The following is a 14608-nucleotide window of genomic DNA, read 5'->3' on the forward strand; positions in this document are numbered from 1 at the left end:
GGTGTTTAATTAATTTTGAAAATAGAAAACTTAAATAATTTTTTCAAGCAAAAAAAATAATAAATATTTTTTTATAAAATTAAAATTAAATTTTAATAAAATAAAATTAGGTGAGTGGGTTGGTGGGCCAACCCGGCCCACCACGGGTTCAACCCGCAATAGTCGGGTTTAAATGAGCTGGGTTGAAATCTGACTCGCATAAAAAAATACAATTTTTTCAAACCTAACCCGACCCAAACCTGTGGTGGACTGGGTTGACCCACGGGTTGTGACCCATTTTGACAGCTCTAATTGACATGTTACGTAAACTTTTTAGATTGAATTTTTCCAATAAATTGTTGATTTAATTTTGAATATATTATAATTATGAAATCATGGTCTTAGGACCCATGCCCTTGCCTTTAGGAAAACTTTTATTGTTGTTGAACATTAATTAACTTTTGTTTAAGTTTTGGATTGTTTTTTAGATTGTTTGATATCCTGTTAAGTTGAAACACATAAAATATATTACATTTTGATGTGTTGGGATCATTTTCTGTTTTTTAGGTATGGTTTTATTGTAAAAATAAATTTATTTAAAAAAAAAAACACAATTTGGATGTCAGTTAGTGCACATCCGACGTCATTTTCTTTCCAGTGGCAGTCCAAGGATTTTTGTGCTCAACGGGAGGCAATGGACACTCAGCACTGAGAGACGTCGAACATGGGGAGATTTAACGTTAACTTCAATGTCTGTGTTGGTGTAGACAACGTCTATTGACGAGTAATCTTACGTCCAATTGACGTCACCCAATATGACATTGAAACATAATAGGTCAACAAAATGTATAATATTATTAAATATTATTTAAGGAAAGAAAGAAAAATGAATTGTAGTTTAAGTTATTGTCAAGATTTATAAATAAAAACTTATTATAAAAAACGATTAAATTCTTAAAATGTAAAAGACATGCTTGGACAATTTTTTCCAAATAAAAATTAGGAAAAAAAGTATAAAGAATGAAATTAACTTTTCATGATTTAAAAGTTAGTTTATAAACGAATTGAAAATAAAGTAACACAAAAACTATATGTAACGTTTTACATTTTTCTAGGTAAATTATTTATTTAATTTATAAATACTAGGCTTGCAAGGTAAATGATTTATGAGTGTAAATTTGGTCAAATTGTTTACCAGTACAAAATTAAACAATTTTTCTATAAATTTTGAATTAATTTTATGTAATGATTTAAATGATTTAAAATGTGAAACTAATATTTTTATCCTAAAATCGAGATTTAGAATTTGATTTTAAATAATTTTTTCTTATTATCAATTGTTTTAGTATAATTGATTAATTCAATCGTAACTTAAGCATCAATTAGTATTCTTAATCCTTCTTAGATACCAATCATATGTTATTTAAGTTTGACAATCAAATTGATTTTAAGTGGTTCACCAATGTACATGAATTATAACCTATACATATTTAATAAAAGAATCCAATTTACCTATAGTGTCCTCCTTATATTCATAAATTATTAATTATATGCACATTACATTACAACTTTTGTATATTATATATATTATTACAAGAAAAAAGTAGATGGGGTGGGTCTCAAATTTTAAAACAAGAGTTATAAGAAGGAATATTCCAAGCATCCAACACCACACGATTCAAACGTTACAGTATCCTGATAACTACATATATAAATCTATATAAAATGGATAATGTATAATATTAATGTCCATAAATAATATAAAATTAGGTAAAAATTAAATGGAAGAACGCTTATAGTACGCATGAACATGCAGTTTGACCTTATGTTAATAAGTTACGTTTCAACTCCGTATTCTTTGCTTACGTGTAAATTCAATCCAAATGATTGAATTTGCATGAACCAATTCTATACAAGGTAGGTGAGGTTTATAATTTAATAAATTTGACGTTTAATTATTTTATAGTTTTAATTGTTTTTAATTGAGGTTTTGATAAAAACATTTATTTTATTAGATTTAAAGTAATATTTTTTGTTTTTGTTTAAATATTTTATCATTTAATTTGTCTTTAAAGAAGAGGACATAATTGTTATTTTTAGTTTTCTATTCCTAATTAGTTTCTTTCTTTTTAATTGACTGGTCAATTAAAAACATTGAATAAAGGATTACTTTTGAAATCTATTTTTATTATTGCGACGTGTTTTGATACCAAATATGTTAATATACATAGAATTAACTATCACTTTTAAAGTATATTCTGTTACAAAATTTAAGACTTTTTTACAATTTTGTTAATAAAAGATACAATCTCAAAGTGTTATAAATAAAATATTTATTTAAACTAATTTTGACCTCAACTCCTAAATAACATGAAATAGATATATTAAAATTGTTTTTTAATAAATAATATAAACAGATGTAAGAGAATATTTTGGCGATATCATGAATAAAGTAATAAGATGACCCACTTATAACATCATCCTCTTTGTGTTGACGTCGAAAGCTTCCAATTTCCACTTCATGCTTTCATGTGATGTGTATCATCCCAACCTCTTTTAGAATTATACAATTTTTTTACTAGTTAATGGAATAGAATATGATTGCATCAACGTTTTCACAAGATTTTTTAAAATGAAATAAAAAAATATAAAGTGAGCTTCTTTTAAGTTAGCATTAATTTAGGAATAAATAAAGAAATTGAAAATGTTCTATGAAATACATAAGTTTATTTTCTTCTTAAAAATACTTAAAAAGATTTTTTTTAAGACAATAAATTACAGAACTAGATGTTCTTAAAGAATTGTTTTAAGTAATTTTAATTACGATTACTTTTTCTTTAAATAAAAAGATTATCTAAACTAGCTACTTCCCTATGAACCCTCAATAAATGTGGTTACTGAAATTGACGATATTGTTGGCCAATTTCTTCCATGAAATTACGAAATCAGTGAATTAAATTTAATCATCGATTTCAGCTACTTCTGTTAACTTTTGTCTTGATAGTAGAGACCAAATTTTCAGTAAACTCTTTCCCATGCAATTGATCATTTATTGTTCATGGTTTTAATATGGAACATAATAATTTAACAATATTTTTAAGACTTAATACCTCTATTGGTCCTCGTATTTATGTGAAAATCTCAGTTCGGTCCTCAAGTTTTGAACTGTCTCAATTGGGTCATAATTTTTGTAAAAATGCACACATTTTACCTCAATCGCTAACTGATCTCACTGTGCAACAGTTATCTTCTACTATCAGTGGAATAAATAGCTTAAAGGCTGGTGATGAACCTATAGGTTACCAAGTTGGTTCATTTGCAGAAAAGACTGTGAGACTGCTTGCACTGGTTATGCGAGTTTTTCAGTGACTTTATTTTTTGAGCCGACGAGATAATCTATGTAAAATCTTTGATTCACAGATAGATGAATAAAATCCCTAATTCAAATAAACTAAATAATAGGCATTGTGCCACGTGAAACACTGCTTATTTTAAAAAATAATTCATATAATTAAATAATACACGTCAGCATGTCCTCTGGCTACCACGTCAGCTAAACTTAACGCCGTTTGAGATCATTTAACGATTGGGGTAAAATGTGTGCATTTTTACAAAATTTATGACCCAATTGAGACAGTTCAAAACTTGAGGACCGAACTGAGATTTTCACACAAATACGAGGACCAAGAAGGGATTAAGCCAACACGTCAGCATACCACGTCAGCTAAACTTAACGCCGTTTGAGATNAGTTAACGGTTGGGGTAAAATGTGTGCATTTTTACAAAATTTATGACCCAATTGAGACAGTTCAAAACTTGAGGACCGAACTGAGATTTTCACACAAATACGAGGACCAAGAAGGGATTAAGCCAACACGTCAGCATACCACGTTAGCTAAACTTAACGCCGTTTGAGATTAGTTAACGGTTGGGGTAAAATGTGTGCATTTTTACAAAAATTATGACCCAATTGAGACAGTTCAAAACTTGAGGACCGAACTGAGATTTTCACACAAATACGAGGATCAAGGGAGGTATTAAGCCTTTTTTTTAATAACCTTTTAATAATAAATTATTTGTCATTATTTTGTATATTCGAAATAGACCAATCACAAATTATCATATAAAATAATTATAAAAGAATTATTAATAAATATTTTCCTTTCAATGATAAGAAGTTACTTATTTAAGTCACTGTTCACCTTTCAAACTTTGAGAAGTACTTATATTTTGTGAATATTTGTACCAAAAATAGAAAGTATAGTTAATATATATATATATATATATATATATATATATATATATATATTATTTATTTATTTTGTATCATTTTTTTCATTTGTTTTGCGATTTGATTTTAAGGTATTATTTGGTGTTGAGTGTTTTTATTTATACACAGTTCTCGAATAGAAAAATTACACGAGGTTACTCCCTCTACCTTTCCATTTTCTTCCTCCACCTTCCTAATTTTTTCTAAATTCCAATCTTATCCTACCTTCCACCCCCACCTCCCAACCCCTACCCCACATCCCATTTTCACTCTCCCTTTCTTTTCAATTTTCACATTCATCAGAGATAAAGCTGCTAACGCTTACGACGTTGTAGCCATCTGTCCCGACAATCGCAACTCTATGGCCGAAGTTCACGGTAGTTATTCCAGCTCCTTCCGCTCTGCCGCACCGTCTGTTGAACTAATCCTCCCCTTCATCTACCGCTACGGTCCGCGCCCTCGAGGACAGCGTCGACAAGCACCATCGCATGCTCGAGAACGCCTCCTCCCTTGTTTTGTTTGAGAACGTCCACCTTGGGAGGGTCGTTATGCTCGTCAATTTAGGTGTTGTTTGCAATCGGAACACCGTTGACGACCGCCACTAGGCCTCGCATGCCTTATTTACTGATGTCGTTTCCCTTACCGTCCTCTGCGGCAACACCTCTATGAAGGCATCCGTTGGGATTTCCACCACCCAAGGAGTTGTTGAACTAACGGTGTTGACAAGAGTAGTAACATCAGACGCAAGCATATCTATTTATGTCTTTTTATTAATATATATATATATATATTTAACCCACCGTAAGCATTATTTGCATTGTTTTTCATCATTATTATATGATTTTTTTTCTTAGGAAGTTACCCCTTTCTTTGGACTTTTCTTTATCACACCTTTCAAGAAGACAATGTAAGGTCTTTCACCTATCCTTTCAACTTGACAAGATGGGTAACATAGAGTTTCTTCCCTAACTTTTGAACTTGAAGTTACTTTGAAATTATCATGTTCAAAGCACATCATCATTATTTGCACAGTAACATAATTGTATCAAATCATGCTTATAGTGGGAAAACAAAGCATTATTTAGCGGTTTCACTATTTGAGTTAGTCGTCTCACTATTTGAGTTTCAATGGAGTACCCTCCAAATGGTTGTGTTAAGAGAAAATCTACTTTTGGTTGTTCGTGCTAATGATCCTCTTACTGCATGGAGTGCAGCAACACAACTTCTTAGATCCTATTATCCTTTAATAATATCTGCTGGGCAAAATGGCCTTGCTAATGTACCTTCAAATTCAGCTGACAGGCATAGTGCAGTTCTGCTAGAGAAGATTGGTAGGACTGATGTTGCTCCTTCTGGACCTTTCATTTATACATCATTCCGTAGAGGGAAGGCTAATAATACCTAGAAGCATGAGCTTGTTTGGATTGTTGAGGAACCTGTCCTTTGATGGGATTTTGCCTTTAGGAGTAGCAGAAAGTGGGTACGTGAATGGATGTCAACATCCGTTTGTCCTTCAACGGATGTTGACATCTGTTTGTTCTTCAATGGATGTTGACATTCGTTTGTCCTTCAACGGAGGTTGACATCCGTTTAAGAATCTAACGCATATTCACATCCGTTTAAATATTACTAAAGGGTAAAAGAGAGATGGGCAGGTGGAGCGAGCAATGTGTAGTGGTGGAAGGAGTAACTCCCAAACTACACTGGTTCACATGGGCCAATTAGGTTTCTTCTATTCTTTAATAATTTGTCTCACTTGTGTGTAATATTGAACTTTTTTAGACTTTTTCTTTGGGGTTACTCCCTCCACCACCACATGTTGCTCTCTGCACCTCTACATTCCCATTTTACCCTGCAGATCAACAAATATGGGAGATCCGTTTGGGCTTCAACGGATGTGGGAAATCCGTTTGGACTTCAACGAATCTTGACATCCGTTTACGGAAATCAAGGTTAAGATTCGTGGACCAAAATAGTGAGTTCCATGTGTGGGGATTAAAGAAGGTTGTTGTTCCAGTAATATAGTGAGCTTAATGTAGGGTAGGTACTGTTAACAAAGAAAATAAAGTGAGAAGAAAGATAATGGTAGTGGAAGAAGGTTGGGTTTAGTCTAGAAGTGTTTCAATGGTAGTTGCAGGGGAGTTATATTTGTGTGGAGGTTGGTAGAAGAGGAGATATTAGAAAGTGGAGATGCTGAAATATTATAGGGAAGGAGAAAGAGAATGAATGCATGCATGGGATTTTCGTTCCAGATCTGTGTATAAGAGTGACTGTTGTTTTAGGAATGGTGTGCGGAGTTGGTGTGTGAAAGAGAAAAGGAAATATAAGAAAGGGTGGTAGTGGTGAAGGAAAAGTTAGCCTTGTATTTAGGGAGTTTTGGAAGACGTTTTACGAAAATAAAGAAAGGGGAATTACACTTTTCACTTTTCCATAAGTGTGATGCAGGTGATTGTTTACTTTTGTCATAATTGGTGGGGTCCATTATATTCGTTGATATAAGAAGTATTAAAATATAGGAAGGAAGAATTATGACAGAAAGGAACATGATTAAATTAATATCATAGGTTAAGTTGTTTTGAGAGAATAAAAGTGTGTTGTTAATAGGCAGACGATGTCCATGTCCGTGTTGAAGTCCAAACAAATCTCCCATATTCGTCGAAGGATTTTTTCTTTAATGGATTTCAAAATCTCTTAAAGAAAAAAAGTGGAAGTATAGGATTTTTTTAATACAAGGGATAGTTTTGGAATTTTTAAAAGATGTGGAGGTGTAGGGAGAAATATGAAGTGGTGTAGGAAGTAATTCCTTTTCTTTTAATCTTAACTCATTTGACTATTTTGAAAATTTTAATATAATTTTAAACGTGATCTTCTATGAAATCTGATGACTTTATTTTTGTGGAATATCTAAAGTTCGTAATTCATTTTGATACTTAGGGATAATAAGAAACAAATCATGTTTGTAAATAAAATTTGTAACAAATATTAAATATTTTTAATGGATACTTGTACATAATAGACATAAATATTATAATTATCCTCTTGTTGGTAGATACTTGTACATAGTGGACATGTATTATAGCATTAATACACTGATAACGTTATTTTAAAAAATTAATAAATTCAACTGAAATAATTATCTTGTTAGATATTTATTTTGATTCGACATCTGAATCTTGAGTTTCCATTTTTTCAAAGGTTCTGCAAGAAATAATTGCAGAAAAGACGTATTTAATTACTTTATTATGCAGTACTGTTGATTGATGAACTAATTACTAATGAAAGTCTAAGTTATTTGTAGGGTATTTACGTCAACAAAAATTCTAGTAAACTAATACACCATATAGATGATTTTTTTTTTTTTTTCTACATATAGCATTTTTATTTTATATTGGTTTTAATTTAAATTCATACTTTATGTAAAAATACTTTTTGTTGGAATCAGTTGATAAAATAAAACAGTACTGCATCAGGATTGAATGAACACACTGATGTGTTAGCACGAAGAACAACTAATTAATTAAGTTTAAACTTTTTATGTTTCCATCAACATTGTTGCAACTATTTACTGATATAGCAATGTTACTTAATGCATGGCCATATTAGGTGAAGATACATTCATCTTAATTAGTGTTGTGAGTATAACTGATATCAGTTTAAGCAGAAGTTCTGAATGGAAGTAGATAATCTAATAATTTATTCTTCTCTGCTAATATTGTAAAATATCTGTCTACAAGCCTATCAGTTTCTCATACTTTATGATCTATCAGAGATACATTTATGTGATGCAGTACTAGTTTTAATGGAGAGAACTCATATGACAAATAGGCCATGTTGACTCTGCCACCTTGCAGTCTTGCAACAGCTGCTGAAGACCGAGTAATTTCTGGTGTTTTAGAGGAAGAATGAATGCCCTTTGTTCATCATCTAGGTGTAGTTTTGTACATGAAGTGAAGCCCACAAGCCAAATAAGGTAAATAACAGCAATTCAGAGTGTGAAACAGATGTGGCTATATTGGGGCTTCCTGTTGGTCCCGAACCATACACTGATGCTCCACCAGGAATTGTTGTCATACCTGGTGCAGTTGGTGTCATAATACCTGGTGTAGTTGGAGTCATGGTACTTGGGGTAGTTGGATTCATGGTACTTGGGGTAGTTGGAGTCATAGTGCTTGGTGGAGTTGGGGGGCTTACATAAGTTGGTGTTGGTGGACTCATGCTGCATGAACAATACATATATTAGGAATTCAGACATATAAAGTTACATATGATGTTTTTATTCATAGTAGGGTGAATAATATATAGTTTAAGAAATTCTCTCACATGGGTGTTTTGGATGATGTATAGCGGCAGTTCCCATTACCTGAAATGATGTGGAGAAGAGCATGTTATTGTTAACAGATATGGCATGGTGGGATTTTCTAACACTACAATTCCAATAAAATAAAAACTTAGATAAGTGAGTGTAGTTCATGATCTACGGATTCATGAATTATGACATAAGTAATTTTGGTGAGAAATTCAGTATGTGAACTATAGAGCTGAGATTTCAGAATATTTATTAGTTACTGACATAGGGATCCAGGGAAAGCTCTCTGTTTAGTAATCTTCTTTCTCTGAATCTATCCATACTTTTCCTTTTTTGTCTGTTGATATTACTATTTTCTGGTGTTCATATGTTGTAGCTTTGAAAACATTGAATGCAAAGTTTCTCATGTCTATTTTGAAGACATCAAAATGCTAATCTTATTTTTTTTTATCATGTGTGAAGCTTTAATGCTTGATGAAAAGTCTTACTGGGATCCTTGTTTGTAAGTACAGCAGTTCCTCCGAATGCACAGCTTGTAGAAGCTGGATTCTTCTGGTAGTAGTCATTAAATGCATAAGAAGCATGGTCTTTCAGAGTATTTGGATTGTAGCAACCTGCTCCAGGTTGAATTGCTGAACAGTCTGCACCATAGCCACAAGCATAGTCAAGAGCCACCTTCAGAGTGCTCTCTGCAGCTGATTGGCTGGCAACACACCACTGACCACCTGCTGATGCAGTAGCAGGAGTGGTTGGGGTTGTGGGAGTAGTGGTTGTAATAGGGCTAGGTGGGACCATAGTTGGATTTGTAGGACTTGTTTTTGGGGTTGTGGGGTTTGCGTATGGGTTTATGGGAGTCATGTATGGGGTTGTAGGAGTTAATGGGGTTTGTCCTATTGTGCCAGGTGCTTGAGGAGTTGTTGGGTTTAGTGTAGGATATGGATTTGCTGTGCCTGGAGTTGTAGGGTTGACTACAGGAACTGCATCCAACTTGGTACCAAATTCATATGAGATTTCTTGGTTTTCTTCCTCTCTTAATCTTATGGCTTTACCTAGACCTGTAAAAGAAACCAAGGATCTTTCAACTTTTCAACAGCACAGATGAAAAGAAATAGCTGAAATTGAACTAGTAAACTTGAATAAAGTAGCCCAAAGTGCTTCCATGATTGCTCCAAATGTAGCAGAGCATGTTTTACGAGCTGAGTAATTATGTACCTATACATGCCTTTCTATAGCTAGCCTTATTACTTTTGTTTGTTTAGATTCCAGTACAACTAGACTTGAGCCAAGTGAACCAAGAAAAACACCCTCAATGCTATTTTGTCTGTTCACAAAAGGTTAATTTGGAGACTTTGTGTAAATACATTAAACTTCTTGTTCAGATTTTTGCTATTGATGAATTCTGTCTACAGCTTTTCATGCCTTCAATATTGTACTTTTCTAAACACCAATACTCTATTTTATATACAGCTTCTTAGGCTTTGTAGTTATGCCAAGCAAAACAAAAACATACACGATGATGCACTTGTCTGTGTTTTTGTTAAAAGGAAGGAAGTTCCAACAAAAAGTTAAGTTACCTAAACTGAAGAGAAGAAACAAAGAGAACAACACATGGCGGCAACTTCCAACTCCCATATCTGCAGGTTGGCTTGTATTTGTCTTGATCCTGATTTTTCCTTCTGGGTTAGGAGCAATGCTTAAGAGGTGCAGATTTATGTGAGGTAGAACTTTTTTCTTTTAGCCCCCATCTTCATATTTATATATATATATAGATATATGTGTAAAATAGAAACCTGAGAATCATTGCTTTCTTGGATCAAAGAGAGAAGGAAGAATATGAGAAAACTTGGGAAATGAGGCATTGGATATTTGAATTTAGCAAGCAAGAGAAGGTTCAAAAGGGAGAAAAAGGAGAATGATGGTAAAAGGAAAAAGGGAGATCTAGTATTAATCTGACACTTGGGAACTGAAATATGCATAATTTAATTGGATGGTGATATGTCTGGTACAATGTCATGGCTATTTTATGCTTTTTCTGCCACTGTTTATGGGACTGAACCAAAAGCTAAAGTTGATACACTAATTTTGCACTTGGTGCCTTTCAGGGTAGTAATGAAGAATGTTGTCTACATTATATTCTGCTTTTTGTTGGAATGAATACTTTGAAATCACGATTTCTTTTCTCAGAATTGTCTACTAGGTGATTACTATCTTCTCTGACAAGAACTTCAATTGAATATGTTATTCTTATGCTACCTTGTCCCATGCTTTAATGTTATCTCATACATTCTACATGTTTAAGGTTTTTGTTTCCTATTTTTTAGAACAAGATCTTGGGGATCAAGAATATTAGGTGTCCTAGGATGACATTGGACTATATATATCTTAGATTTTCAACTTTTAGATGTCTAGATCTTGAATTAGTTGCTTTCACTTCAAAAATAAGAAAGTGAAAAAAAAAACATGGTTTATTTTGTTTCTATTATATACTCTTTCTTTTTCATGTTAACAAATCTAACTGAAAAAAAAAATATGGGTCCAAAATAAAGAACTAAAAATTATGACGTCAACAAGTTAAGAGAATGAAAAAGATGAAACTTAAATTGGATATGTTTGTTTAAATTTTGATAGAAAAAGTGTTTTTAATAAAATAATTACTTATTATAATTTGTATTATGTTTGTGTAGGCTTATTTAGAAAGGCAGAAAGATGAGAAAGATTTAAAAAAAAAATAGTTCGAGTTATTTCTTGTAAATACACAGCAAGAGAAAGAATTTTCTTTTAAAAAACATAAAGATGTGTTTATGACTTTGCATTTGACAAAATATCATTCTAGAAGTTTCACATTGTATTATGGTATTATTTTCCAATCTCTCGTTTGAGAGTATGCCTCTTCTTCCTTCTTGTACAAAATCTAACTTAATCTTCATACTAATATGTTTTAGTAGTAGAGTCAATATTACACATGTTAAATTAGTCTATTTAATAGAACATAGTTCTAGTCTATATGGATTGAGGCCTAAAAAAGTCTACATATATTTTTATTAAAAAATCTACATGATCAAATATTTATAAAGTCTTATGGGTTAAGATTAGCTTGTAGCTTAGGACTAGTTCATGGATTTTCTTTTTAACATGTTGACTATTTTATTCTTAATAATATATTTATAATAATGTTTAAAAATTTTCTGATTAAGTTAATATTTTGGTCTAACTAATGTTGTAAGTTAATCAGTCCACTAATCACGTGTTCCTAAATCAAATTATGTAATTGTATTAACATCTAGTTTTTTTTTTTAATTTTGTTAAGACAAGATCGTTTAAGTAAATCTTGTTTTGAAGTTTAACATAACATCTAAAACGAGATCATGCTTAATCATATAGGACAATATGTTAGAAGCATTAAACACCATTCTTTAAATGCCCAAAAGATCCAGAGTGTATAATATCTAAGAGCGTCAAACGCATAACGTTATAGATTTCATAATAGAACGTTTAATCGTAAAAGTGTTTAGAAGAAAGTTAGATCGCCTAGGATATATATAACTTCACTAAATGCTTTAAAAGTTACTCAAAACAGACTAGCTAGTACAAATGCTAGTACAAATGTCATGCCTACACGCTTAGGTCGTTTAACACATTAGTGCATGTACGTATAAATACTCTTTTGTCTGTTGTGTTCTGCCATATTTTTTTATGCAGATTATAAATTTATCAAAAAGTATGCTCAGAATTACAATGACGTTAAGAGATAGGAGGACATTCAAGGAAACTCTCTCACATGCTTTATGTATGCTCTTTTGGTACGCTCAGCATAATTGCTATGTTAGGACACAACATAGCTTCTGACTCTACCTTAAAGGCTACATCCTTAAAAGAACATCAAAAACTCCAAGTAACACATCTTTTTTGAAGAAGACCATTTAAAGGAGTTTGCAAGAAAAGAAGAGAAGAACTTTTGCTACCAAGAATATTGTCACAATCTCTGCTCTTTTTGTAAGCTCTTTAGTCCTATCTTTCAAAAGATCTTTTTACAAGTTTTCAAAAGTTCATTGTAATTATTTTATATCCTCCCTAAGACAGTTGTCTTATGTCTTGTAAGATTTCAAAAACATCTTCGTTATTTTGGATTAAGAAGTGAATTCAACACCTTTAAAGTTTAACTCAATGGAGTTAAATGTTCTAGACAATTGGTCTAATGTTGATAGTAAGAGTAGTGAAACTCGTCTAATCAATTTGGTTAGTTTTTAAATCAAGAGTGATTAAACTTGTTTTTATTGGAACCCCTTAAAATGTTTTTAAGGGAGAACTGAATGTACGATTTGAGTTAATCAATAAAATCAAAGTGTATTTTTCTGCCTTTGTGTTTAAAGTAGTTTTTCATTCAACACTTTCTTTAAACCTAAGTGTTTAATTATTGCAGACTTTCTAACCCCTACAAAGTAATATTAAACAATATTTGCGATATTTTTTTAAAACATTATTCAACTTCCCTCCGTGTTTTTTTTTTGTTTCAAATTTTATAAAATTGTATAATTTTATTCAATTGTAATATAGGAAAGTGTTTAAACTATATTAGCACTATTTTATAAAAACAATAACTTATTTGATATTTTTTTATAGATGATTTTTTTTGAGACAAAATCATTTCTTTTTAAACTGAAATTCGCAGTCAAAAATAAAAATAAGTTAAAAGCTTATTTATATATAATATTTTTTAAATAGTATATCAAAATAAATTCATAAAAAATTTCAAAACATGAAAAAATTAAAAGAAAATGTGTTTTTACAATTGTATCCAAATATAATTAATTTATATACTTATAAATGACTTATTTTGAACATTTCCTTTTTTTTTCAAAATTACCTATTTTTAAACTTAAACAAACTCAATATATATTATATTTTTTGACTTTTCAAAATAATGAAATTAAATATCTAAAATATGATTACAATTAAAAAAAATATTTTGAATAGTTTTTTATAAAACAAATATTTATATATTTATATTTAAAGAAAAAATATATTAGTAAAATATCATGTGAAACTTGGAAGCTATTGGACAAATATTATAAAAACAAATGAAAGAAATAAATAAAAATATATTAAAATTAAACTAATTTAGTTTTGGGGGGTTAATCCTACCCTAACCCTATCCTAACCTACTTTATGTGGAGCTTTCGGAGTTGAGACTTTTAAAAAACTCCTTATTAATTGAACCAAAAAAAAAAGAGACTTGGTTTTAGAAGTGGTTAGAGTCAACCCATAGACTAAAGACTCAAATGACAACTCCACTCAATATTACATAAAATGTAGTGTATGCTTGTTTAAAATCAATTATTAAAGAAAAATATTACATAAAATGACAACTCAAAATATATGATATAAAGACAAATAAAAGATTCTAATAAATGTGAATAATAGGTAATTATCACACTTTATCATTCTTCTTTGTCAAAAGTCTTCCGGAAAGTAAGAAGATGATTCATTATCCGAGTGAACCTATTTTGTACTTCATATATGTGTTGCCCTTGTAACATTTGAACATCTCATATTCTTATATGAAAATAGTTTTATTTTTTTTCCCTTCTCTTAACCTCTCTAATACATTGATAAGTGAATTATGGTAGATCCTACATTCCTTCATTTGAAAAACACAAAAACTGTGTAAAATTAATCTAGAGTTAAAGCAAAAAGACATGATATTTTTTGCTCTTACATCATCATCTACTTTTTTGTTTTCATCAAGAGCCCATAAATAAAATTCTTTAGGAATAACAATTCATTAACAATTTTATTTGGTTCAAGGAATCATTTACCACTACACCTAAATTTCATTATGAATTTAATAAAGATTTTCATCTTTATTTTTCATAAAGAATAAGTCTATTTAATAAAGAGAAGAGATATACTTATATATGCACTCCTGATGTTTGTGAATGATAAGCCATTTTAGAAAAAAAAAATATAATAACTTTAGATTCCTTACTCTTGACACCAATTATAAAAGAAATTATTGTCAGATTCACAACCAAAGACTAGATAAATTAGTTTTT

The 14608-nt window shown here is 30.9% G+C and overlaps 1 protein-coding gene across 1 annotated transcript; it reads right to left on the minus strand.

The window, feature by feature from the left end:
• Window positions 1–7913: 7913 nt before the first annotated feature.
• Window positions 7914–10381, minus strand: LOC106760769 (PLASMODESMATA CALLOSE-BINDING PROTEIN 3). Its single transcript, XM_014644199.2, has 4 exons — window positions 10130–10381; window positions 9044–9610; window positions 8570–8609; window positions 7914–8465 (listed from the first exon to the last, which is right to left on the minus strand). Exons 1-4 carry the CDS (start codon window positions 10185–10187, stop codon window positions 8174–8176), a joined length of 957 nt encoding a protein of 318 aa, XP_014499685.1. The 5' UTR covers window positions 10188–10381; the 3' UTR covers window positions 7914–8173.
• Between the last annotated feature and the right edge of the window lie 4227 nt (window positions 10382–14608).

The sequence above is a fragment of the Vigna radiata genome, chromosome 5 (genome assembly GCF_000741045.1).
Source record: "Vigna radiata var. radiata cultivar VC1973A chromosome 5, Vradiata_ver6, whole genome shotgun sequence".
Lineage (NCBI taxonomy): Eukaryota > Viridiplantae > Streptophyta > Magnoliopsida > Fabales > Fabaceae > Vigna > Vigna radiata.